This window comes from Hakea prostrata, chromosome 3, assembly GCF_041222555.1.
Source record: "Hakea prostrata isolate BN-2017 chromosome 3, UWA_Hpros_2, whole genome shotgun sequence".
NCBI lineage: Eukaryota > Viridiplantae > Streptophyta > Magnoliopsida > Proteales > Proteaceae > Hakea > Hakea prostrata.
This window is the reverse complement of record NC_142602.1, coordinates 14,514,123-14,539,770: the sequence shown is the minus strand read 5'-3', so window position 1 is coordinate 14,539,770 and position 25,648 is coordinate 14,514,123. Positions and strand designations below refer to the sequence as shown.

Below are 25,648 nucleotides of genomic sequence, written 5' to 3'. Positions count from 1 at the left end.
TTCAGGTGGATTTTTTATTTTTTTGGGTAAGAAAAAATATCATCGAGAACAAGAGCACATACAAGCATAAATGTCTTACCTTACATAATTGTAGAAGCCAAAGCTTGCACAAAAGGTGCTCAATTGGGAGTTCAACCAACAAAATCAATTTTGCAGACTTTGGAACAAAACATAATTTACAATAATCAAATTTAGATCTAAAATATCTTGCCAGATAGGAATAATCTCAATAGGTGGATTAGATTTGGAATTCAGGTGGTTAACTAAATCCAAGGAGTCTGACTTCACAATGATTGGGTGAACACTAGCTTTGCAAGCTTGAACCAAACTAGATCTAACCGTGGCAATTGGAAAGGTCATAGTTGGGAACACAAAATAAAATGAAAGGTAATAATTTAAATGAGATTGTTTTATCACCTTGCGTAACTTAATGTAGATTTATTTACTTTGGTGTAACAAGTTATGAGTTATATTAATCAATTAATCTACTCTTATGATTTTGTGCACCTTGTAAATGTAATGGTGGATACATCAATTTAGTGGCCAGCACATTATTTTTAGTCTTCATGTAAAACACATGAAATGACAAGCTTCTTCAACACAAGAAGAGTTATAGGGAGGGAGATAATTTTTCTACAATCTTGTTTCAACATTTTTTTGTTGAGAGGCTTTTTTGATGTTTTTAGTATTCTCATGTAGTCTGTAAAGTGGTAAACGTATACTTCCATATCAAAGAGAAAAAGAAAAAAAAAAAGCATGGAAATATTTGTTAAATTTTAAATTCTAATGTTTCATAATCACACAGATTATGCTTTCTATTAAGAAAAAACCGATTTAATTGCCGATTCAAATTTCCGAGTGACAGATTAAGTGACAACGGACTAATTTCAATATTGTCGACGCTGAGGAAGGACCGGATACTCTACGTGTATATTTTTTGCCTTTTCAAACGTGTTTAAAACCCGCCAACGGAAGAAAATAAAACCCAAACAAAACCCTTTTCTTATGAGTGTCGCTCGGCGCAACCATACTTCCCGGCAATTCAAAAGCTTCCGTTGGTCTATACTCTCCCAATTTCTTCTCCAATCTCCTTGTAAAGTTGTGCTACACTGGAAACCTTGTATGGTACCTGATCTATTTTCTAGAGCCCTAGCGCCAAAAATCAGCGTGGTCTAGTTTTTGTTCGCGTTAACTTGGGATACTCTAGGGTTTCTAGTATCCCAAGTAAAGATGTCGAGAGAAGAAGAGATTGTCGTCAGGGACGTCACTAATGCTGGTCTTGTCGTGAGCGACCGCATCAGCAGAGACGTTTCTGCTCAACTCGACCTCGAAGAAGCCCTTGAAGCCGCTAGATACACTAGCCACCCATACTCGTCTCATCCCAGAGAGGTAGTCTCGAAATCTTCGTTGATAGTGAGTAACTTGAATATGTTGACGCTTGATGCTTCTCCTGTTTATATGCATAATAAGATTGACTGGGTTATTGAGAATTCTTCTTTGATAGAACAAATTTTGAGTGGCCCGAGATTTACACTGACTGGTATCTACAAGGATCAGTTCATGTTGGTTTACCTTTTGCCCCCATAAATGATAACTGTCCAATTTTTTTTTTTTCTCTCTGGGCTTTCATTTCATGACGAATGATTCTTTTAAATTTAATGATAACGTCATTGTTGGAGCTGCTCTTGGATGTTTATTGAAACTTTTATTTAAGTGGCTTCAAATTACTACTTAGGTCCATAAAAGATTATTCTTTTTTCTGGAACGCAAAAACAACATTGGCAGTAACAGCTTCAAATTACTACTTAGGTCTATCAAAAATTATTCTTTGTTCTGGAACACAAAAATAACATTGGCAGTAACATTTTCCTTGGCCTAATGAAGTATACTCTCTTTCATAGTTTATTTGAGTGTCACATCAGTGAGGGCTGAATCGCAACTTGCATCTTTTTTTTTTTTTGGGGGGGGGGCGGGGAATAGTTCTGTGCTAATTAACTGTATATCTCCCAGCGAGATATATACTTAATACATACTCTAGTGTCATACAGTGATTTTATCATGGAGAAGACCAAGAGAGAGGAAAAATAACTTAGAGAGTTGCTGGCATCCAGAATTGGAAATCATTGAAGTTTTAGAGTCGTGAAGTCTAGGTTTGATAACATATGCAATTAAGAAGTATCTTTGGACTAGAAATGGCCATGTGTTCTTCCATTAGAAAAAGAAGAATTTTGGTTGGAATAGTGCAACTTTTGTTGAAGATATTGACGTAAACCAGGTCTAGGGTTCAGGTTATTTTAGTAATTTCCCTAGACTTAGGGTTTGCCCAGGAAATTCTAGCAAAAGGTGGAAATTTTTAGGGTTTCTAGGGTGGTTTAGGTCGTTGAGACTGAAAACCAGATCTGAATTCTACTGCAAATATAATTTCAAGTCTCGAACTCAGCAGTCAAACTAATGTTTTGGCTAGGGTGGAAGAAGGTTATTCCTTGCTGGTTCTGCTGTCCAGAGTTGACTTTGTTGCTATCCTCTCAACTAGAATGTGATCCAATTGAACAAAACTTCACAAAATCAGATTTCTACGATTTTAGAATTTCTGCAGAATTTCAAGGTTGAAGATGAAGTGCAGGTTTTTCTCTAGTTAGGGGAGTAGGGCTGAATTTAAGAAACTAACAGTAGGGACGGTATCTAGGGGTTTGTGTGATCCTAATGGAGTTGAAAGGGGATTGAACAAGGTTGGGAAGCAAGGTTTTCTAATTGGAGTAGGATATGGCTGCCGTGAGGAAGGAGAAGGGGGAGGATGGCCTGCGGGTGCTAGGGTGAGGAGGGAAAGGCGGGGGGAGTCATGGGGTTTAGGGGAAGAGGTTAATGGGATCATAGGACCTAGGGGTGACTGCTGGTTTGATGCAGCAGCAGGGCAGGGGTTGGGGAAGGTTGTGCATGGTAGGGGAGGTGGAGGATGGGCTTGCATTGGAGGGGGGTGGAAGGTGGGGAAGGGCTATGGCTTACTTGGTTTGCTGGACTGTTGAAGAGACTTGATGGACTTGCTGAATTGATCTTCTGAACTTGATTATCGACTGCGTGAAAGCTTGGAAACAACTTGGGAACACTCAACAAACAATTGTAGGGTCCCTCTCAAAGGAACCCTGCCACTCACTTAGGCAATTAACAATCAAATTCTTTAGTTCATCAAATCTGAATATTACAATGCAAGAAGAGGCTATTTATAGCCTAAAATAAAGGACTCTAATTGGGGTAGGGAATCCCTAAGAGATAAGGATCCCAAGTCCCAACTTTAGATTAAAACACTCAAAACGGAATCAAGTTACTACAAGACCACAACCCTAGGATTGGAATCTTGTAACGACACTTAACTTGGGACAACTTCATAATAGGATTCTTAAGCAAAACAAATTCCTAAAAGATAAGAACCCATTTGGATAAGGAATCTTATCTTATCCACAACTGGCTGACTCAACTTACAATGAAATGTAACTCTTAAACTACTTACTCAAATAAGAAACTGAAAATAGATTCATGTCCCTTGGATCATGGGGAATCTAGCCATACTTATATTGAACCCTATAACAGGGATGGAAATTGATCAAAATACCCTTGGGGGGCATTCGGCCACCTTGTATTGGCCTTTGGATTTGGATTTTGGAACCAATTATGGGGGGGGGGGGGGTTCATGGTGTTCACATCAGATATTCTTGAATATCAGCTTGGTGAGAAAATATATTCTTGGGATAAGAAAGGAGAAAAAGAAAAGATAAGAAATCAAGAGAGGGGGAGGGGCAAGGGAGATGCTATGTCATTGTATCTCATCAGCAGCAATAAATGAACAATCGTAATGGAATGGGGGTGCATGGTTGGATGGGATGCAAAGTTATTGAAAAGGGTATAAGGACTAAAGTTTGGGACCATTCTAATGTTAGATAAGTCTAGATCTAAGTTGGAAATTTGGGTTTCTTGGGAGTACGCAAATAAAAGGAAATAAAGAAATTTAGGGTGGGAAAATTTAGAAGGTTAGAAGATTAGAAAAAGAAGAATTGGGGTTGGGGATAATGCAACTTACTTTTGTTGAAGATATTCTTGGATTTGGAAACTTATTCTTGGGAGAAGAAATATAAAAAGAGAAGATAATAAATCATATAAGGGGTGGGGGTGCTATCTCATTGTACCTCACTGGGAGCAGTAAACAAGCAATAAAAACTCAGTTGATCAATTCATCATTTTATTGGTGGGGGAAGCATCAAATATATATAGGTGATGTAAACCATGATCTAAGGTTAGGGTTTGTTTTGTAATTCCCTAGATTAGGAGGCTGCCTAGGAGTTTCAGCGGTAGATGAAGGGGTTTGAAGGCTACTAACAGGGTTTTAAATCCTCTGAAACTCAACCTCAGCCCTGAAATTATATGGGAGTTGGGATCTCAGATTTTGAACTTGAATTTAAGATCAAATTTAGGGTTTATTGAGGTTTCAGCTAGTGTTAGTTTTGGCTAACACCCTGCTGCTTCTGCTGCCCAGAATGGTCCTCTGTTGTTGTCCTTTCAATTAGGTTGAGTTCCAAATTGATCAGACTAAACAAAATCAAAATTCTGGAAATTTGATTTCTGCAAAATCTCAAGGTTGAAGATGACTTGCAGAATTTTCAAACTCACCAAGACAAATCTGATTTGCAGAAACTAAGGGTAGGACTAGATTCTAAAGCTTCCTGCAATTCTATTGAGGGGAAAAGGAGTGAAAACGGGGCTGGGGATCAGTGAATCCTAATGGAGTTAGGACTGGAGGATGTGGGGAAGAAGGAAGAAGGGGTATGGCTGCTGCAAGTAAGGGAGTGACCAGGATGGAGGGGAAACAGTATGGGAGGGGGCTGTCACGATGTGGAGGGAAGGGATTCTAGGGTCTAACAATGGGGATTGAGCAGAGGAGGCTATGGTCAGATGGGGAGTGTTGTGAGAGATCTGTGGGCTAAGGGAGGGGTGGGGATGGTTTATAACTTACTTGGGAAGGTGCTGGGAAGCTTGGGCTATGCACAGGAATGTCTTGATGATCTCTTGAAGTTGTTGTAGTTGAAGGAGGAGCAGAAAGTCTGAACTCAAAACTCTCAACCAAGGCCCACCCAATGAAGGAGACCCTGGTCCTTACTCGATCAATTCAATTAATCATCAAAAACTGAAAAATAACTTACAATGACAGGCTATTTATAGCCTGACTCTGACTCAACTTAGGACTTCCTTATCAGATAAGGATTCCTTTACAAAACTAATTGGGCTTTCTTAAAAGGAAATAACTCTTGCCTAAGATAGGGAATCCTATCCTAACTCAAACATGACTATTTAACTGTTCAAAACCTAACTTTAGCTCATCCTAGAAGACTTCAAACTGGACTCAAACTGACTCAAATAAAATCTGAAATAATTCCTAATTTGTTTCAGGAGTAAATGAGGGCTAGAATGGCCAAAATACCCCTCTTGTAAGGTTCGGCCAGCCTATGGAGGCTTCTTGCATCCGTCTAGGGGGCCCCGCTAGGTGTTTCAGCCAGGGGGTCTTTGTGTTCACATTAATAAGTCTTCTAAATTTGACTTATAGAAGGACTACTAATCACTCTAGAAGACTCAATAAAGAAAAGGGCAAAACCAGTGCTAGAGGCTTGCACACAAGCAGAGCTAAAGGGGGGGGGGGGCAGCTTTCCTGTACATAAGAAGCCTCAAAACAGAATTCTTCATAAGAATTAAACATCATGATCTAACTAGACAATAGACATATATTGAATTTAATGCCTATTCCGGTGTATCATTGATCTATCCACCCCAAAAGAGCCCAGAAGAGGGCCCGCGCCCATCCGTGAACCATGGCCCAACTAAAAGGGGCCAAATCTATCTAGAGAATGGTCATTTTGCGACCCCTGGATCAAGTATTATTGGTTGACCGAGTCTATTTTAGTTAGGAAAACTAATTCTGTTTTTATTTCCTAATTTGGAGTCTTAGTAGTTAAGTTGCTATTTGTTTATGAGTATGAGTTGTTTAGGATAGGGTTTTCTAGACTTAGAAGCCTTATCTTAAGTGTAGTGGTCTTATTTAGTCAGGTTTTGATTAAGTATTGTTGGATCCCAAATAGGTAATGGAATCCTTTTTTGAGTTCAATCTAGTTGTGAAGGCTATAAATAGACTAGTCCTTCATGTTATTTCTCAGTCTTGATTACTGAATAAACCAAAGTTTGAAAAATTGGCTTGTAGAAATCGTGGGATCTTGAGGGACATCATGCGGCCGAGTTTGTGATTTGTTTCTTCAAAGCTCAAGGCTTCCTTCACTGCTTCTAACATTCAATCACAGAATGCCTGCAAAGATCTTCATTCTCAAGCAAGTAAGAGACCCCAACCCTAACCACCTCTCTCTCTCTCTCTCTCCGCAGCTCCCAGCCCCTCCCTTCAGTTTCAGACCTTGAAACCCCTCCTAAACGCATCACAAATCATCCCCCTCCCTTTCCCCTTAGTTCCAGCCCAACCCTAGACCACCCCAAGCTGCCGTGACCCATCCCTCTATTCCCTTCCTCCCTGCGATACAGCCGGTTTCCCCTCCCTGCAGAACTTAAATCCAAGCCCCTTCCCTCCCCCGTTTCGCTCTCTTTGGGTCACCCCTAGCACTAGACTGTAATCCTAATTCCAGTTTCCCAAAAGCAGTCCTGTTTCTGGAGTTAGAAATTTTTTGCACTTTATCTTTTTCAAGTGAAGTTGCAGAATTTTTTGAATTTTCAGAAAGCTATAAAACCTTCATACCCCAGCCCCCTCACCTCTGGACAGCATCTGAATTACTAATTTAGCATTAACGGTAGTTCAGACCTACAGAACCAACAACCCTAGGCCCATCCTAAACCTTAGCCGAATCCCTAGTTTACCCTAAAAACCCTAATTGAGTGCTGGATCCATCCTAGAAGATCCTGCATTTCTACCCTAAAATCTTGTGTTACATCAATCATCATTGCCCCCACTTTATGGGCTTATAAATTTGGCCCGTTGCGTCAATAAACCCAAAAATAAGAAGTTTAATGTCTATAGAACCCACCCATGAGCCAAAATTAAGTATTTGAAAGCCTAATTGACCCTTTTGGACATTCTTTACTGCATCACTCCTTGAGCACTAGGGTTTAGCAGTCAACAGCACAGTCCCTTAACCCTTCTTATTACACACTTGGACAAGAGAATGGTAACTCAATTTAAGCAAAGTTCTTTTTTTTTTCCTTCCTTGGCTTAAAGAAATCATTGGTAAGTCAATGGAGAAGGAGGGGGGGGGGGACTTGCTCTCCAACTTACATGGGAAAAAGAAAGTGCTAAATCTAAAATAGAAAATAGATATGTTAGGAATAAAGCTGATTTCCGGCTCTAAAAATAGAAACACGTCTGTAGCAACTAGGAAATAAATAAAAAAAAACCTTCAGTTTCCTAGGTTGCAGCTTTGTAATACAGGTGGTCCTGCTAGAAGTCCAAGTTCAGTCAGTTTCAACTCACAATTATGGCCTCCATGAACCTTTGTTATAATATTCTCATTAAGGCCCAAAAGAGGGGCTGTGACACTTCATGTCATCAGTAATGTGAACAATGTTTTCATCTATTTTTGGTCCTTTTAGACCTATTAGACTTGCTTGACCTCTTTCAGTCCTGGTCCACTTATAGCTGACTCGGTGGACCTTTATTCTTCTTCTTCTGACCAAGGTCCACATCAATCTCCATATGGTACTTATTGATGTAGGAAAGATATTATGACTGTTCCTACAAACTTATTCTGGAAAGTACTAGAGAGTAAAGAGTGAAGTTTTTCAAGTAAATATTTTGGGTATGTAAACATAATTAAAGATATTTTTGGTTACTAACGTAAGACATTTGTTGGTGGTGGGGTGGAAGGGAGACAGGTTTCAAGGTAGTGAATCTCCAATTAGAACTGACTGAATATGTACGGTGGTATAGTGACTAATGTAAGATTTATTTGTTGTTTGAGGTGAGGGGGTAGGGAGACGGTTTTGAGGTAGTCAACTTCCAATTACAACTGTCTTAAATCAATGATCAACGTTAAGTCCTTATTTGTTTGTGCTTATTATGGTATTTTTACCATAGACATTGAAGATGAGTTTCCTTGATGTATGTTTTCTGTTAATGATATTGTTTTGGTAGATGAGACATTCACGTTTTGAAGAGCAATTCTTTTGATCGAATGGCTCTTACAACGGAGGTGGGAATCCAGTTTTATCAGGGTTCGGTGATAGGGGTGAGTCCAAGCCTGAAGCATTGTTGAAAGCAGTCGGGTGTGGATGGAAAAGATCAAGCTTGACTGGGTCTAACTGATTGGAATCTAAAGGCTTCAATTTAAGTAGAACCAAAGGAGAATATGACCTGTCATTTTAGTTATGCTAGGATGATAATAAGGTGGTGAAAATTTTAGTTACACTAGGACAATAATAATGTGGTGAACATTATTTTAGTTCATATGAACAATGTTTTGGCTTCTTTTTGGATCTTCTAGAAGATGTGCTAGACTGGTTTGACTTGGTCCAATTAGTTCGAACGGAAGCCTGTTTGGTTCTACCCAGGTTCGACATTAGTGTTTCATAGAGAATTAGAATACAATGGATGAATTGGATAAGCGTCTTCAGACTAGAGTTTTGTGTAATCTACATAGTCATTAAAAACTTAAAAGGGAAATTCCATAGGCTAGTGGTATGATTGGCTATAATGAATAGTGTGAAGTGTTTGGTAGTTAAGAAGCATCATGTAGGTCATCTCAATTTAATAGAGATGAGGATGTTGAGATGGATGTCTTACAAAACATGAACGATACAACAGTCATAATGGGGCTGATTTGGTAGTAGCTTCCATACATGATAAGCTATAGGAAATTCAAATCAGTGGCATGGCCATGTTCAATAGAGGTCTTTGAATGCCTCAATGAGGAGAGGTTTGATTCAGATTAAATGAACATGTTGAAGTATACGCACTTTGGGCTATTTTACTGTTCACATAAACAGTATAATCCTAGTGATGCTACTCTATTTTCTATTTCTAATGTAGGAGTCTTGCTACATAAGTTTTGGGAGTTTCTAAAAAGCATAGTTTCTATTTTGGTGGTAGTTTCTATTTTCAGAACTTTCTATTTTAGGAGCTAGAAAGCTACTAAAGCTGTAATTTTTTGTTTCTTTTTTCTAGAGGACAATTACTTGTCTCTCAAGTTGTATTAGATTCATTAGAAGCTATAAATAAAATGGCTTTGTGATTCTAGACTCTTAAGCAAGAATCACAGGCCTCTTCTCTGCTGGTTCTTCATCTCTCTTTTCTTTGTTCAAATTCAGCTGTTGTTTTGATTATTTAATGTTTGTTTTCTAACATGGTATCAGAGCTTTTTTAATCAAAACAGTTATGTTCTCAAGTATTCTCTTCTGAAGTTCTCTTTTAGTGTTCCTCTCTTTAGTGCACAACCACCTACTGCTGTATTTATTTTTTAGTTAGAGCAGATGAATATATAAACTGATCTATTCTATTATTTATCTCTTACTTATCCCATAACTTGATTGATTACTTTGATCTATTATTTTCTGCAGTTTTACATCCTTCTGCAGATCTGTTTTTCTCTGCAAAGACCTATTTGATTCTGTGTTGCAGAATTTTTCTGTTATTCTTCTTCAAGTTTTGGTGCGCAACCACCTGCTGCTGCAAATAATGTGCTACTTAGATTAGTTTTTTGTCCTACCCTATTATGTTCTACACTCTGCAGAATTCATTTTATGATTCTTCTTCAAGTTCTGGGTTGCTGGTTCATGAGTTTATACTATAGATCGTGGGATGTTTTGCTGGTTTCTGAAGATTTATTTGGGATGGCTACTGGTTTATATGGTCTGCTTCTTTGGTGACTTATAAAGGACTCAAATATACCTATCCATGCTACTAACAACCCAGGGAATCCAGATGAAGATTTGCTGTATGTTTAATTTGCAATCCTTTACATGATGGTTCTTACACAAGTTTTTTTTTGGGTCTTCTCTAAGGTTCGATCTACGTAGTATTTAATCCCTGGGCAGCTGTTTCCTTTTTATATGATAAGGGTTGCGATTTACCTATTTGGTTGTGTTAGCATCTCAACTACTGGTTTATAACCGACGATGCTATACAATGTTTCCTTCGAATCCCGGGCAACTGTTTCCCTATTTTATGGGTGAAATTAATTTTCTAATAAAATTTTTTTCTACCCACCTTTGGTACTACACATATTTTGCTTTTTTATTGTTCTTGATTACCCATAGCTGAACTTGTGCCTCTCCCTCCTCGTCCATATTTTTGCTTTTTATTAAATCCCATCTATACCACAACTCCTCGCCATTGGACTATATTTACCACATTTTAACATTCCCTACCATGAGGAGAACTTGGAAACTATATTTTTGGGATTTTTTTTAAACTGGATATTGGTTATTGGTTGTCATTAATTGTCCGCGTGTAATGCTACACGTGAGGGGGAGCATGGTACCTTATCCACTCAAGATGTATTGATGGATATTACTTGGCATTTTACAACAATATCATTACCTACCTTTACCTATATTATCCTTTACCTAATTACTTGGTATGTAGTAACCCATACTACCTTACCTGCTTGGTCTACAATAGCCTTTACTGTCTTTTACCTTACCTACTTGATCCGTAGTAACCTATATTGTCTTATACCTACCTACTTGGTCCGTAGTAATCCATACTACCTTACTTACTGGGTCTATAGTAACCTATACTGTCTTTTACTTACTTGCTTGGTCCACAATAATCAATATTGCCTTTTACCTACCCATACTTTACCTACTACTTGCATTCTTGCGAAGCATTTATATGGATATTGGAGTTGCAATTTTGAAGATTTAGTATGGATATTTCTCCCTACTACCGGCATTATGTGGATAGTGTCTTTGATCTTGCTATACTTATGGACTTTGTTCGTCTTCAACATCGTCAATTGTTCTCATTATTGGGTGGTTCTTTCGACATGAAGAATTAAAGTTTTTTCTTAACTTGGTGTTGATTATCTCCTGGGTGAAGTTTTCTCAGTGTTTATCGACGTCTACTATTGCTACACGATTCAAGATTGGTGCTACCTTTAAGTTTATTCTTATTGTACAAGCTGAAGTTTTCTTTGTGTACACTCCAGCTTGAGGGGGAGTGTTGAAGTATGCACACTTTGGGCTATTTTACTATTCACGTGAACAGTATAATGCTAGTGATGCTACTCTGCTTTTTAGAAACTCCCAAAACTTATGTAGCAAGACTCCTACATTAGAAATAGAAAGTAGAAAGTTACTAAAACTGTAAGCATAGTTTCTATTTTGGTGGTAGTTTCTATTTTCAGAACTTTCTATTTTAGGAGCTAGAAAGTTACTAAAACTGTAATTTTTTGTTTCTTTTTTCTAGAGGACAATTACTTGTCTCTCATGTTTTATTAGATTCATTAGAAGCTATAAATAAACGGGCTTTGTGATTCTAGACTCTTAAGCAAGAATCACAGGCCTCTTCTCTGCTGGTTCTTCATCTTTCTTTTCTTTGTTCAAGTTCAGCTGTTGTTTTGATTATTTAATGCTTGTTTTCTAACATAACATAAAAAGCCAAGGTCAGACCTATGATGATCCTATAAAGAGTGAAACAATATATGTAACCTTAGGCCTATGTATTCAGGTATGGCATCAAATAGAGAGCTGATTGGAGGTCAAGGAACCCCATTCTAATAGGATAAGACCAAGTTGTTATTCTTCTTTTATTTCCTTGTCTTAGCTGTTGATAAAATTGTTAAATGTTGGTGCTGTTAAACAAATAATTATGAAATTGCAATACCATTCTGGAATATTTGTGCTTGTGTTGCTTCCCTATATTGCAGTTCTTGTGGTACCGGATACTTGGATTTCTTGTGAATCAAGATTATCTTCCCTATTTTGCAGTTCTAGTGATATCCTAATACTTGAATGTCCAATGAAATGAGATATATCAATGTGTATTGACTTTGCCAACCCTTTTTTTTTTGTTCACATGCTGATTGACGCTTTGTACCAGTGATAATGAATTACTTGATTGTTAATCTGGTGGTTTTGAGTAATGTCACTTCATGTGCAGGTGGGTCAAATTTTCACTCTCATATCCTTCCTTAATTATCATAGCTATTTAGCTACTCCTATAATCTACTTTCTCCTGATGCTTGTGTGGTTGTCCATTTCATTTTCACCTTGTTATATTGTCAGTTGACACTTTGTACCAGTGGTAATGAATTACTTGATTGTTAATCTGGTGGTTTTGACTAATATCACTTTATGTGCAGGTGGGTGAAATTTTCCCTATTATATCCTTCCTTAATTATCATAGCTATTTAGCTACTCCTATAATCTACTTTCTCCTGATGCTTGTGTGGTTGCCCATTTCATTTTCACCTTGTTATTTTGTCAGTTGACACTTTCTACCAGTGATAATGAATTGCTTGATTGTTAATCTGGTGGTTTTGACTAATATCACTTTATGTGCAGGTGGGTGAAATTTTCCCTCTTTTATCCTTCCTTAATTATCATAGCTATTTAGCTACTCCTATATTCTACTTTCTCCTGATGCTTGTGTGGTTGCCCGTTTCATTTTCACATTGTTATTTTGTCAGTGATTATGCGTTTGTAGAATGTAACTCTCTATGATGGTTGGAAGTAGAAGCTGTTTCTCACATTTTACTGGTATTCATTGCATTATAGTGGCCTCCTCTGGTTGAAGTGGCGGACACTTTGGAGTTGCCTCCTGTATTGGTTGAAAGATACAATGCAGCCAGTGGAGAAGGAACAGCATTATGTGGAATATTTCCAGAGATACGCCGGGCATGGGCATCGGTAGATAATTCTTTATTTCTTTGGCGTTTTGATAAATGGTGAGAAGTTCTTTTTGGGGATTTTCTGTCCCATTAAGAATGAAAACTATAGGCATGTAATTCATTAGATGAATGTCATGTGTTGTTTGATTCATCAAATAAAGATCTAAGACAGAATGCTGGTAGCCTGGTAGTACTCAGCTTCTACATGGACAAAAGGTAGTTGTTAGTCTTCAACATTTTGCATATACAATGTGGCCTTGAAAATAAGGTTGGAAACAAGATTAGGGGAAGGTTTCATATTACAAATATGGCAAACATATTTTATGATTAAGAAAACCAGTTTTAACTTTCCTTTTATGTTGCTCATTGCTCATTCTGTACATATTGGTCTTTTTTCCTATGATGTAGGGACTTAGTACTTGGAAATGGTGTGAAGTATTCTACCTGACATGTTTTCCGCATTACAAAAATCAATCTTTAACTTATTATTACATGTTTCATGAAGGTTTAGTCCTTCTACTTGAAGGCCATCCTTGTAGTTAGTCTAGTCTAGTTAATTATTCTGACCTTCTGCTTTGTTTTTGTGGTAGAATTCCCGTGTTCTTGAAAATCTTATCGTTGAACTATATCCAGTTGCACCCCCCCCCTTTTGTCTTTTCTCTCTCCATGTTCTCATGCCATAAGTCAATATGTGCAATTGCAATTGATAATCCCAAAAAGCCTGTGATGCCCATAGAAGAAATATGAGGATATTTCATTACTTCCTGCCTCATTCACATTTTGAGAAAGTAATTTGTGAGTCTGATTTACAATGTTTTCCTGCATTTTGAGGTTTGGCCAACTCCAGTCCATAGCTAACCTAAGATCTTATGCTTTGAACGCTCATGCTTGAAATTGCACAATGGCCTCTAGTTCTTCGTCTATGCTACTGTTTTTGCTTACACATCTTTTACTTTTTCATATTTTTTACGCGTACATTTTTTTCTTCCATTCATCCAGGGATGGTCAATGCCCTGAATATAGCGGCGAGGAACAAGCTATCTGTGCTGTTGGCCTGGCCAAATCTAAGCCTGGAATTTTTATTGAAGCCATTCAACATCTCTTAGTCCTTGCAACTCCTGTTGAGGTAGGTTATAATCCCATCCCAATCCAAAAAAATATTACGTGTTTTTTTAATCCCCAAATCCTTCAATAGCAATTCTTTTAAGTTCTTCTCTTCATGGTTTTAGTTTTTCTGTCCACAATTGCTTGGCTATAACTGCAAGATTTGGACTTCCTTCTTGCTGTCCTCCTTTTTATTCGAATTTCCATTCCTTCTGTGATGATTCTAATGGTTTCTGATGAACCTCTATATTGCAAGCAGTTGCTTCTTGTAGGAGTATGCTGCACTGGTAGGCAAGATGGCACAGACCCATATGCTGAGGTTGCACTACAGTCATTGCCAGAATACACAGTACCATCTGATGGTGTCACGATGACATGTATTGCATGTACAGATAATGGAAAGATTTTCCTGGCTGGCCGTGATGGTCACATTTATGAGATGCAGTATACAACTGGTTCAGGCTGGCATAAGCGTTGCCGTAAAGTTTGCCTCACTGCAGGTCTAGGAAGTGTTATTTCAAGGTATTTGGTGGTAACGGTTCTTCTGATTGGCCAATGTACAGCTCAGCATACATGAATATTGAAGTTAAGACTTGCTATTATGTTCTATTAATCTTAAACAAGCTGTATTGGTGCAGGTGGGTTGTTCCAAATGTGTTCAAGTTTGGAGCTATTGACCCCGTCCTTGAAATGGTTGTGGATAATGAGAGACACATTCTTTATGCAAGAACAGAGGAGATGAAACTTCAGGTGTTTGATCTCGGGGAAGATGGTATGGGTCCACTTAAGAAAGTTGCAGAAGAAAGGAATTTGATCAGTCAGAAGGATACATCTTATGGGGGTAGACAGTCTGCTGGATCTAGAGGCGTTAGCAACCGGGCAGCAAAACCATCAATAGTTTGCATCGAACCTTTATCAACCACGGAATCAAAGTGGTTACACCTTGTTGCTATCTTGTCAGATGGTAAGAGGATGTACCTTTCCACCATTCCTTCTAGTGGGAACAGCGTTGGAGGTTTAGGTGGACTAAATTCTGTTCGTCAAAAGCCATGCTGTTTAAAGGTTGTAACAACCAGGCCCTCACCTCCTTTAGGTGTCAGTGGTGGGCTGAGCTTTGGGGCCATGTCTCTTGCTAGTAGATCACAGGCTGAGGATCTGTCACTGAAGGTAGAAGCAGCATACTACTCTGCTGGCACTCTTGTGCTTTCTGATTCATCGCCCCCATCCATGTCCTCTCTTCTCATTGTGAACAGGGATTCAAGCACACAGTCATCTCTCTCAGGCAGTTTTGGGACAAGTTCAAGGAGCTCTCGGGCTTTAAGGGAATCTGTATCTTCTCTACCTGTAGAAGGCCGCATGCTTTTTGTTGCTGATGTTTTGCCTCTTCCAGAAACAGCGGCTATTGTGCAGTCTCTGTATTTAGATTCGGAATCCTTTGGATTTGAAGGTTTCGGAGAATCATGTGAGAAATCTGTGAAACTTTGGGCTAGAGGTGACCTTGCAATGCAACATATTTTACCGAGGAGGAGGATTGTCATATTTAGTACCATGGGCATGATGGAAGTGGTTTTCAACAGGCCAGTTGACATTCTGCGAAGGTTGTTAGAGTCGAGTACACCAAGATCAATATTAGAAGATTTCTTTAACCGTTTTGGAGCTGGAGAAGCTGCATCAATGTGTTTAATGCTGGCTGCAAAGATAGTTCATTCTGAAAACCTAATAACTAATGCTGTTGCTGAGAAGGCAGCTGAGGCATTTGAAGATCCACGTCTAGTTGGGATGCCACAACTTGAAGGTAGTAATGCATTGTCAAACACAAGAACTCCTCCAGGAGGCTTCAGTATGGGGCAGGTTGTTCAAGAGGCCGAACCCATCTTTTCTGGTGCTCATGAAGGGCTTTGTTTGTGCTCATCTAGGTTACTTTTTCCTGTGTGGGAGCTTCCTGTACTGGTCATCAAGGGCAGTCTAAGCTCTGCTGCGGATGTTGAAAGTGGGGTCGTTGTTTGCAGACTTTCTGTTGGGTCGATGCAAGTCCTTGAAAGCAAGATTCGGTCATTAGAGCAATTTTTAAGGTCAAGAAGAAACCAAAGGAGGGGACTTTATGGTTGTGTTGCTGGTCTGGGAGATGTGACTGGTTCTATTCTGTATGGAACTGGTTCAAATTTAGGACTTGGCGACCAGAGCATGGTGAGAAACTTGTTTGGTGCTTATTCACGAAGTGTTGAGTCAAGTGACATTGGGGCATCTAAACGGCAGCGTCTTCCATATAATCCTGCAGAATTGGCTGCCATGGAGGTAAATTGAAATCCTTTTCTGACTTCTTGATTCTCTGACAAATGTTCGTCCACATCCAAAGTTCCATTACTAAATTTCCGTCTGTCGTCTTACAGGTGAGAGCAATGGAGTGTATTAGGCAGTTGCTCCTTAGATCTGGTGAAGCATTCTTTTTGCTTCAAATCCTTTCACAGCATCATGTGACTCGGTTGGTTCAAGGGTTTGATGGCAGTCTGCGGCAGGCTTTAGTTCAAATGACATTCCATCAGCTGGTTTGCTCTGAGGAGGGTGATCGGCTCGCTACAAGGCTTATATCTGCTCTTATGGAGGTAACCTATGATAAGCCATTTTACGTACTCTTCAAGTTAATTATGTAGGTTTTACAACACACACCCCCCCCCCCCAACAAAAAAAAAAACAAAAAATCAACATTGTTTGGACCAGCTTTGTTTTTGAGCATGGTTTGAATTCTGACTGTTTAGTTGAGTATTTATAAGCTAGTTGTTATTGGTCTGCTAGTTCCAGTGTTTCAATTATGAAGCGTTATGCTTATGGAAAAATGCTATTTGTTTTTCCAGTATTATACTGGTTCTGATGGCCGAGGGACAGTGGATGATGTCAGTGCGAAATTACGAGAAGGTTGTCCTAGCTATTTCAAGGAGTCTGACTATAAATTCTATCTTGCTGTTGAGTGTCTTGAGAGAGCTGCAGGCACTGCTGACATTGAAGAGAAGGAGAATCTTGCTAGAGAGGGTTTTAATTTGTTAACTAAAGTTCCAGAGTCGGTGGATTTGAGTATTGTGTGCAAAAGATTTGAAGATTTGAGGTCTGCTATCTTTTATCTTAATGCTCCGCTTTTCTTTTCATGCCTAATGTCCCTGTTCATTTCATGCACTAAATGTGCATTTTAGTTGGCGACAGAAAGTCCGATGGTTTCTGGTTCTTGCAGATTTTATGAAGCTGTGGTCCATCTAGCACTGCAAAAGGCAGAGGCGATTGATCCTGCAGGAGATGCTTTCAATGAGCAAATTGATGCAAGCATTCGAGAAAATGCTCTAGCTCAACGTGAGCAGTGCTATGAGATAATAACCAATGCCTTACGTTCCTTGAAAGGACAGACAGGGTCACAAAGGGAATTTGGTTCTCCTGTTAGACCTGTTGTGCAATCTGTCCTTGATAAAGCCTCTCGGGAGAGATATATACGGCAGATTGTTCAGCTTGGTGTCCAGTCAACTGACAGAGCATTTCATGAGCATTTGTACAGAACAATGATTGATGTGGGCCTTGAGAATGAGTTGTTGGAGTACGGGGGGTCTGATTTGGTGCCTTTTCTGCAGAATGCTGCCCGTGGACCAATACAAGAGGTACTTGCTGCATTAGCTCTTCTTTGAAGGCAGTATATTTTTTGGAGATGATTTATCTTGTTGATATAGATTTCTGTTTCCACTTTATAGCTTGTTTGGAAGCCTGCTTGCCTTGATTTCGATAAGAAAAATTTAGAATATTTTGACCAATTGGGATTTGCACTATTTTAAATGCCTTTGCCATCATTGTTCATTTATAGGTTCGGCCTCTTTCTGCCATATCATCTGGAGCTTCATCTATGGGTCACTCAGGAGCACCACTTGCCGCTCATCAAGTCAAGTACTGTGAACTTCTCGCAAAATACTATGTATTAAAGCGGCAGCATGTCCTTGCAGCTCATGTATTGTTGAGACTTGCAGAAAGACACCCGTCTGATGGTGTAGATGCCCCTACAGTGGAGCAAAGGTGTTTCATAAAATATTTAGCTATTATTTCTTATTTTTTATTTGTGATTCAATTTGCCTCCTCTTCCTTCTGTTTCATTTTAATTTATTTTGTTTAAATTTTTGGGATCAACCTTGTGGGCTTCTGAACTGCATATTATCTCATTCAAACCAGGCGCCAGTACCTCAGTAATGCGGTTCTGCAGGCGAAGAATGCAAGCAATAGTGATGCTTTAGCAAGCTCAGCCCGAGGTGCTTTTGATAATGGGTTGTTGGATTTACTCGAAGGGAAGCTTGCTGTTCTTCGGTTTCAAATCAAGATCAAAGAGGAACTGGAGGCTGTTGCCTCAAGGATGGATGCTTCATCTGGTACTTCTGAGTCCCCTGATGACTCCTCCCCACGTAGAAATCCAGTTGCTGATACTGATCTTGTAAAGACAGCAAGTGAGAAGGCCAAAGAGTTATCAGTGGATTTGAAAAGTATCACTCAACTATACAATGACTATGCAGTCCCATTTGAGCTTTGGGAGGTGAGTTTTCATTTTTGTTTTAGTAACTTTTTTTATTAATTTACATTGTGAAGCAAAGCATTAAAGTTTGTTTAGGTTTTTCTTTGATTATTCAGTTGCACTACTATGATGAGGGTTCCCTATGGTGAGGAGGCAGTTTCCCATACTGTATTGGTTTATCGGCAATGGCTGCCAATTTTTTGATTGTCTTTGATGGATATTAATACAATGCTTCTGTTTTTTGAGTAAATGGGAAATTAGTGCTTCATCAGGTTCATCCTAGCATCTAAGTGAAAAGAGAAAAGACTTCCATTTATGCAGTACTCTGTACATTTTGGTATCTCTGTATTTGACTTGCATAAATAACTGCTAATGACATAATTTGTTTTAGCTGCTGGTGTTCTCATGTACACTTTATTGTCCTGTTGTTTGATTTCCATGATAATCTCATCTCCTTAGGATGCCTCTTTATCTTCTAGGATTTCTATCTTGTTTCTTTTTGTTCTCTTCATCATCAAATCTCAGTGTCATGCTATTAACTGCTTTTGTCAAGCCTCCTCCCTTTTTTGATTTCTATGTTTATATATCTTCTGGTGGGCGTCTCTTTTGTTGTGTATTTGCTTGTAAAACCATCTAATTGTTGGAATTGAGGCATGTATTCCAAGCATGATACATAATGTTTGACAGTTTCTTTCACATGCTATTCTGCTTCCAGATATGCTTGGAGATGCTTTACTTTGCAAATTATTCTGGAGATGCAGATAGTAGTATCGTCAGAGAGACCTGGGCCAGACTTATTGATCAAGCTCTTTTGAGGGGTGGCATTGCTGAAGCTTGTGCTGTTTTAAAGAGGGTTGGTTCAAGTGTTTACCCTGGGGATGGTGCTGGCTTGCCTCTAGATACATTATGCTTGCACCTTGAGAAGGCTGCACTGGTATCTTGTTTAACATTTAAAATAGTGTCTTCTTGAAGTTGTTGCTTTCTGAATTTGCTAATTCTGAAATTGTGCTTCTCTAATTTGTCGATGCATGTGTTTGCTTTTTGTGAATTCCTTTTTTTGCTGTTGCTTTCTATTACAAAGTGCTTATCTGTTTTTGCAGGAGCGATCTGTTTCAGGAGTTGAACTTGTTGGAGATGAAGATGTTGCAAGGGCTCTTCTTGCAGCTTGCAAGGGTGCTGCTGAACCTGTGTTAAATACATATGACCAATTGCTATCAAATGGAATTATATTGCCATCACCAAACCTCAGATTGCGCCTTCTCCGTTCTGTGCTTGTGGTCCTTCGTGAATGGGCAATGTCAGTGCTTGGGCAGAGAATGGGAACTAGTGCTACTGGAGCTTCTCTTATTCTTGGTGGAGCATTATCCTTGGAACAAACGTCTGTCATAAATCAAGGAGTCCGCGATAAAATCGCTAGTGCAGCAAACAGGTATGGTACTTTGTTTTATTTCCCAAAGTAGAGAGCTTGTACTTGCTTTCAAGTTTTAACCATCTACCTTTTCATGTTTACCAATTCTGCTAGTTGTCTTATTTTTCTGAATAAATATACTCTGCTTCCTCACTTGCTGTGGGAATGGCAAACAGTTGTTTATAGACTGGTCCAAATTAGGGTGCCCACACTTATAAACCACCCCCCTTTTTTTTCTTCTTCATATTGTGACCTTGTTGAATCAATAAGGGTAAGCATCGGGTAGGGAATGCGGCTACAGTGATGCCTATGATGTAGTCCTAGATTTGTAAGAGACAAAGGAGGAAGGAATAAACCAAGATATTCTGTGAACCAACCTGGTTCAATTAAAGGTCAGAGTTGGGCATGGGTCCACTTAAGGGATAGGGTTATGTCAAAATTAGGGTTTGATGGTTAGATTTACTGAAGTTGATGTAGGGTAGAATAGGAAATTCCAAGTTACAACTTACAACTACAACAGGTTTTTAAACTTGTAGCTATAGAGGATTTCTAGTAGAAATAAGACTGATTGGTAAAAGTGTAACTTCAGGTGATCATTTGGATGAATAGGTATGAATTTGGGTAGTGCCTTAAGATTAGGGGAATATTCAACCAAAAATTTCAGCAGATTTTCTTTGTGAAAATCTGAGCAGTACCTTCCAGAAAAAATTGTTGCAAGTCACTGAAATGTTTTCAAATTGCCTGCATGACCGCCCATGGTGGTGGCATGGAACTCCTTTAAAAAAACGCTGCAAAGTGGTGAGGTTGCTGGGATCACCAATTGATCACAGTAGTATAGTAGTCCATTTCTGTATGCAAAGCCAGGGTGGAGTTGTGCATCACTTCCAAGTTCCTGAATCCTGAACAACGACAGTGTGTTGAGCGATTTCATCCTTGAGCTGCTGAAGGAACACCGGTGTGGTGGTAGTCATGCTCAGGTAGGTAGGTATCCTGGACGGTGCTAACAAACTCCTTGCACGAGATCCGTTGCTGCTTAAAGTGATACAGATGGAAGAAAATGTGGCAAGAAATGAAAGAATGCTTACTTATTGAGAATGTTTGCATTATTGTATGAGCAAAGAGCTCCATCTGGGGAAAGGAACTCCTGTTGTATGCTGGTAAGCTTATTAATGAGGGATGCGACAGAGAAGAAAGAAGGATAAAGAAGACAGGAGAAGGGGAAATCTCAGAAGAATCAGTCTTGAAGAAGGGGAATAAGGAGACTCATAAGAAGAGAAGAGGAGAGAAGGGGGCTGAAAACACACAAAGCTCAAGCTTTACTTCATTTTTTCTATTCCAAAAGTCTTGTTTTCTATTGCAATTTAAGGGCCTATTTATGGCTTGGATAAAGCTTTAAAACAAAGAGAAACTTAGTAGACAAATTAGAAACTCATGTCCTAGTAATAGTGACTGTAAAATCTTATGGAAATAGAAACTACTAGGTTTTATATTTCAGCCACAAATAAATAAAGAAAATAGAAACTAAACTAAGGTCCTAAATCTCCCAGGAATAGAATGCTCATAATATCTGATCTTGGGTCTCACAAAATCCTCTATGAATATTCTCAATATGCCAACTAATGGGCTATAACACTTTTCACGTTAACAGTGTTTTGGCCTTCTAGAAGACCATTTGAACTGAATGGTATTGCTTGAGCTGGTCTGGTCTATTGTTAGTTCACCTGGTCCTAGTTCCATGCTGGTTCTCCTGCATCAATTTCTCCTCTCGTAAAAAAAAAGAAAAAGAAAATGTCCTCGAGTTCTACTCAAATAGGAACTTAACTGATATTGTACGACAAGCGCTTGTTCAAAGAATCAAAGTATGTTCCCCCCCCCCCCGGGGGGGCACCAAAGGTGTGCAGAATGAAGAAAGACAAGGTTTGCAGAAATGATATTAATTAAAATGGAGAACAGAATGGGGGAGAAGACCACAGAAAGAAGAAGAAGAAATGGAGAAGACAAATCAGAGAGAAGGAAATTAGCACCGAAGAAAAGTCGAGAGCAAGCTCGATAGAGTGAAGAGTTCAACAGGGTTCAGATTTGGGCTCTGATATCATCAATGAGGGACAAGATAGAGAAGAAAGTAGGATAAAGAAGATAGAGGAAGAAGGGGAAATCTCAAAAGAACCAATCTTGAAGAAGGGGAAGAGGGAGAAGAACACCCATAAGAATAGAAGAGGAGAAGAAGAAACCGGGAGGGGGGGGGGGCACAAATGCACAAAGCTCAAGCTTTACTTCATTGTTTTCCTACCTCCAAGAGTCTTGTTTCTTAATTGCAATTTAAGGTCATATTTATAGCTAGGCCAAAGCTTTACGAGAAATAGAAACTTAGTAGATTAAAAATAGAAACCAATATCCTAGTAATATTTGACAATAGAATCTTATGGAAATAAAAACTAACTAAAACTAGAAACTACTAGGCTTTATATTTTAGCCACATGCATAAATAACTAAAATTGAAACTAAGGTCCTAAATCTCCCAAGAATAAAATGTGCATAAAATTCAATCTTGGGCCCCACAAAATCCTCTATGAATATTCCCACTATGCCAAATAATGGGCTATGACATTGTTCGCGTGAATCGTGTTTTGGCCTTCTAACGACCATTTAAACTAAATGGGTTGGCTTGAGCTAGCCTAGTCCATTGTTGGTTTACTTGATCTTGGTTCCCTGCCGGTTGGCCCCCCCCCCCCCCCCCCGTTTTTTCCTTCCCCCCCCCCCCCCTCCCTCCTTGCCCCCTCCCCCCCCCCCCCCCCCCCCCCCCCCCCCCCCCCCCCCGCTTTTGGATGGCCAGAACTAGCCTAGTCCATTGAAACCATCCCTCGACCCCCCCCCCCCCCATCCTCACCTCTTTAAACATTCTCTTCTTATCAGCACCCAACCTTTTCCTCATCCAGGCCCATCCAGACGTCTAGACACCCTTCCATTTGAGCCCAACGCCGCCTCCCACCTCCCCCCTTTTCATGTTGAACCGTCATTCTTTTGACCATTAGTGCTCTTGGATGCTCTCTACTTTCAGTGACTTTTCAATCAATTACACCATTGACAAGCTTGTTTTTGAAGCATCTATTTCTCATTGTTGGCTTGTATGCAGCCTTTGTAGATGGTCCTTAAAATCTCGCTTCCCTGACATGATTTGAAAGACCATCTGTACAAATGTTAGTCTTGAGATTACCTTGCTTTCCCAAAAATCTTTTGTATGCTCCCCAAGGGAACAAATTTATTGTTGTTACTTGGGGCCTAAATCTCTCCCTATCATCTCTCATCCATGGCTTTTGTGCCTCCCCTCCTTCCCCTTCTCTTTTTTGCTCCCATCCTGGTTGTTTAATGCAATTAATATTCATCCAGAAAAAGAAAGAAAATATTTTAGCCATCAGCTATGTTAAGTTATATGCTTGATTTCCTTAGTCAAGGTTAATGTTATTTTGGTTGGCATCTTTTTATCTATCACTCTCAATTATCATGAAGGACATAAACTAAAGTCTATTTTCTGTTGAATTTTGGAATGGCAGGTATATGACTGAAGTGCGTCGTTTAGCTCTTCCACAGAGCCAGACTGAAGCTGTTTACCGAGGTTTCCGAGAACTTGAAGAGTCACTAATGAGTCCCTTTTCTTTTGAGCGGTTCTGAATTGTTTTTCATGTATAATGTAACAAAAAAATTTCTGTGTAACATAGAGTTTAATAAGTTGCAGTTTCTGTATTAGGTTAGTTGATTGAACTGCATTTTTTCTTCTTTTTTGAAATTTTTTTGGGGTTGGGATGGGGGCACTATGTTGAGTTGTAAAAACCCGTGCTGGGGTATCTTGAATTCTTATCAGCTGAAGAACGAAGGGCAAAAGAACAGAGAAGAAAGACTCGCTAAGGTATCTAGTTTTAGTCAGCATGGTTCAATTTTTCCATAATTGGAATGAATTTTTTTTTTGATGCGCTGAAACGTATCAACATGAGATAGAAATTCGTTCCTGGTGCTACCTGAGCAAACAACTTGGCAGAGACATGCCCAACTTTCTCAAATGCTTATTTCTGCAAAATTCTTTCAGGCTTTGGCCAAATAGGATCGATCCAGACTATAGTTTACCTCTGGAGCAAAGTTGGTACATCGGTTGTTGACCAGTTGAAGTTCAGTTGAAGTTCCTTATTTATTTATTATGAACCCAAAAGATTCTACTAAGAACGAAAAATATCTTTTGTTGTGCACAATTGTGCACTTATATGTCAAACTAAGTGGTTGAGAAAATTAAAAAATTTAAAAATGATTGAGGATTTTTTTAATTCAAAGTTAAAATTTTAATTACAGTTTTTTATTTGAATAAAAGTATATTGTTGTGCATAGTAGAGAGATGTACACAACAGTATACATTACAAGTGCATTCATAATTATAGTACATTCCAGATTGCTTGTTGGCTGTGCAAGTACAATGCTGGAGATAGACAAGCCCCTTATTTATGTTGATTTGAGTAGTTTTAGAGTACCATCTTATTACTAAGCATTTTGACTTGGATAATGGTTATGAGCCATCCATTTGATGAATTTTTCTTCCAGAAAATTTTGAAATTTCTTTCTAGCAGCATGCCCTGTGTTTTTTCCCCCTAGTTATGTTCCATCAAGTGTTAGTCGAACTGTACTCCGGAGGGGTCACTTAAGTGGCAAAGCTTTCACTTAAGCATTCATATAGGCTTACAAGGTGTGACTATCGTAAGGACTTGAAGGTACCAATACTTGATCCTTGGTCTCCAATTAATTCTTGACCATTGAAGCAACCAAATGTATAATAATGAGAATTTGATATAATAATACTTAAATGCAAAGAGAATTCAGCCAGGTGTAACTATCTAATTTATAACAATGAGAATTTGATATAATAATACTTAAATGTAAAGATAATTCAGCCAACTCTACGAATTGTAAGATTCATATTTCTTATTTACCAAAAAACATATATATATATGGGATGCATATACGGCATATGGTTTCTCTTTGGATTTTTATTTATATATAACTCTCCTGCTTCAAAAACCAAAAAGAAAAATAAAAATGCAAAGAGAAACCATATTTATATTTTATGTAAAATAAATATGCTAATAATTACCTAATATGAAGAAATCAACATATATAAAAAATTTCACGCTTGACCAATACTTGGAATCTCTTCCGTTGAAAAGTTCGTGCACTTACGCGTTAACAATATTATATATCTACACCAATAATTGGGTCAAAGTAATGGTCACTGTGTTCTGAGGTTCCTCCCTTTTATATCCCTTGTGAAAGAACCTTCTGTGAAACCGGTATGGAGAAATTGGATTTATGAACTGAGGATTCACCATGGATGAAAGCTACTACTGTATGTGTCGGTATGCTCGGCAATTTAAGTATCTCAGAATAGAAGTCTACCCAAAGAAAATGAGGTCAGAATGGACAGAAAGAGAGCATTCACACCTTCCTCATCGACCAGAGGACTATCTCAGTTACTCTTGAAGATGAAGAAATGCTCACTCCTCACCAATTCAGAGTTGAAACCATGTCAACAAGAAGATCCACGTTTGGGTATGTTCTTTGTGGGATCATTCTCGCAACTAGATGTTCGCAGGGCATGGGAGATCGTCAGGGAAAGAACCGATGAAAAGTTAATCACAGACTCAGTGGCAGCAGTAGAGGAACAAGCTCGAAAGATATATAAAGATGACCCCTACAATCCTGTAC

At 38.9% G+C, this 25,648-nt stretch overlaps 1 protein-coding gene across 1 annotated transcript; it reads left to right on the top strand.

The window, feature by feature from the left end:
- The first annotated feature begins 971 nt into the window (after positions 1-971).
- On the top strand, positions 972-24,158 carry NUP155 (nucleoporin 155). Its single transcript, XM_089149302.1, has 13 exons — positions 972-1,389; positions 12,751-12,920; positions 13,863-13,989; positions 14,227-14,489; positions 14,606-16,262; positions 16,358-16,570; positions 16,820-17,067; positions 17,191-17,605; positions 17,806-18,011; positions 18,165-18,519; positions 19,214-19,432; positions 19,599-19,927; positions 23,458-24,158. Exons 1-13 carry the CDS (start codon positions 1,231-1,233, stop codon positions 23,573-23,575), a joined length of 4,479 nt encoding a protein of 1,492 aa, XP_089005428.1. The 5' UTR covers positions 972-1,230; the 3' UTR covers positions 23,576-24,158.
- Positions 24,159-25,648: the final 1,490 nt, after the last annotated feature.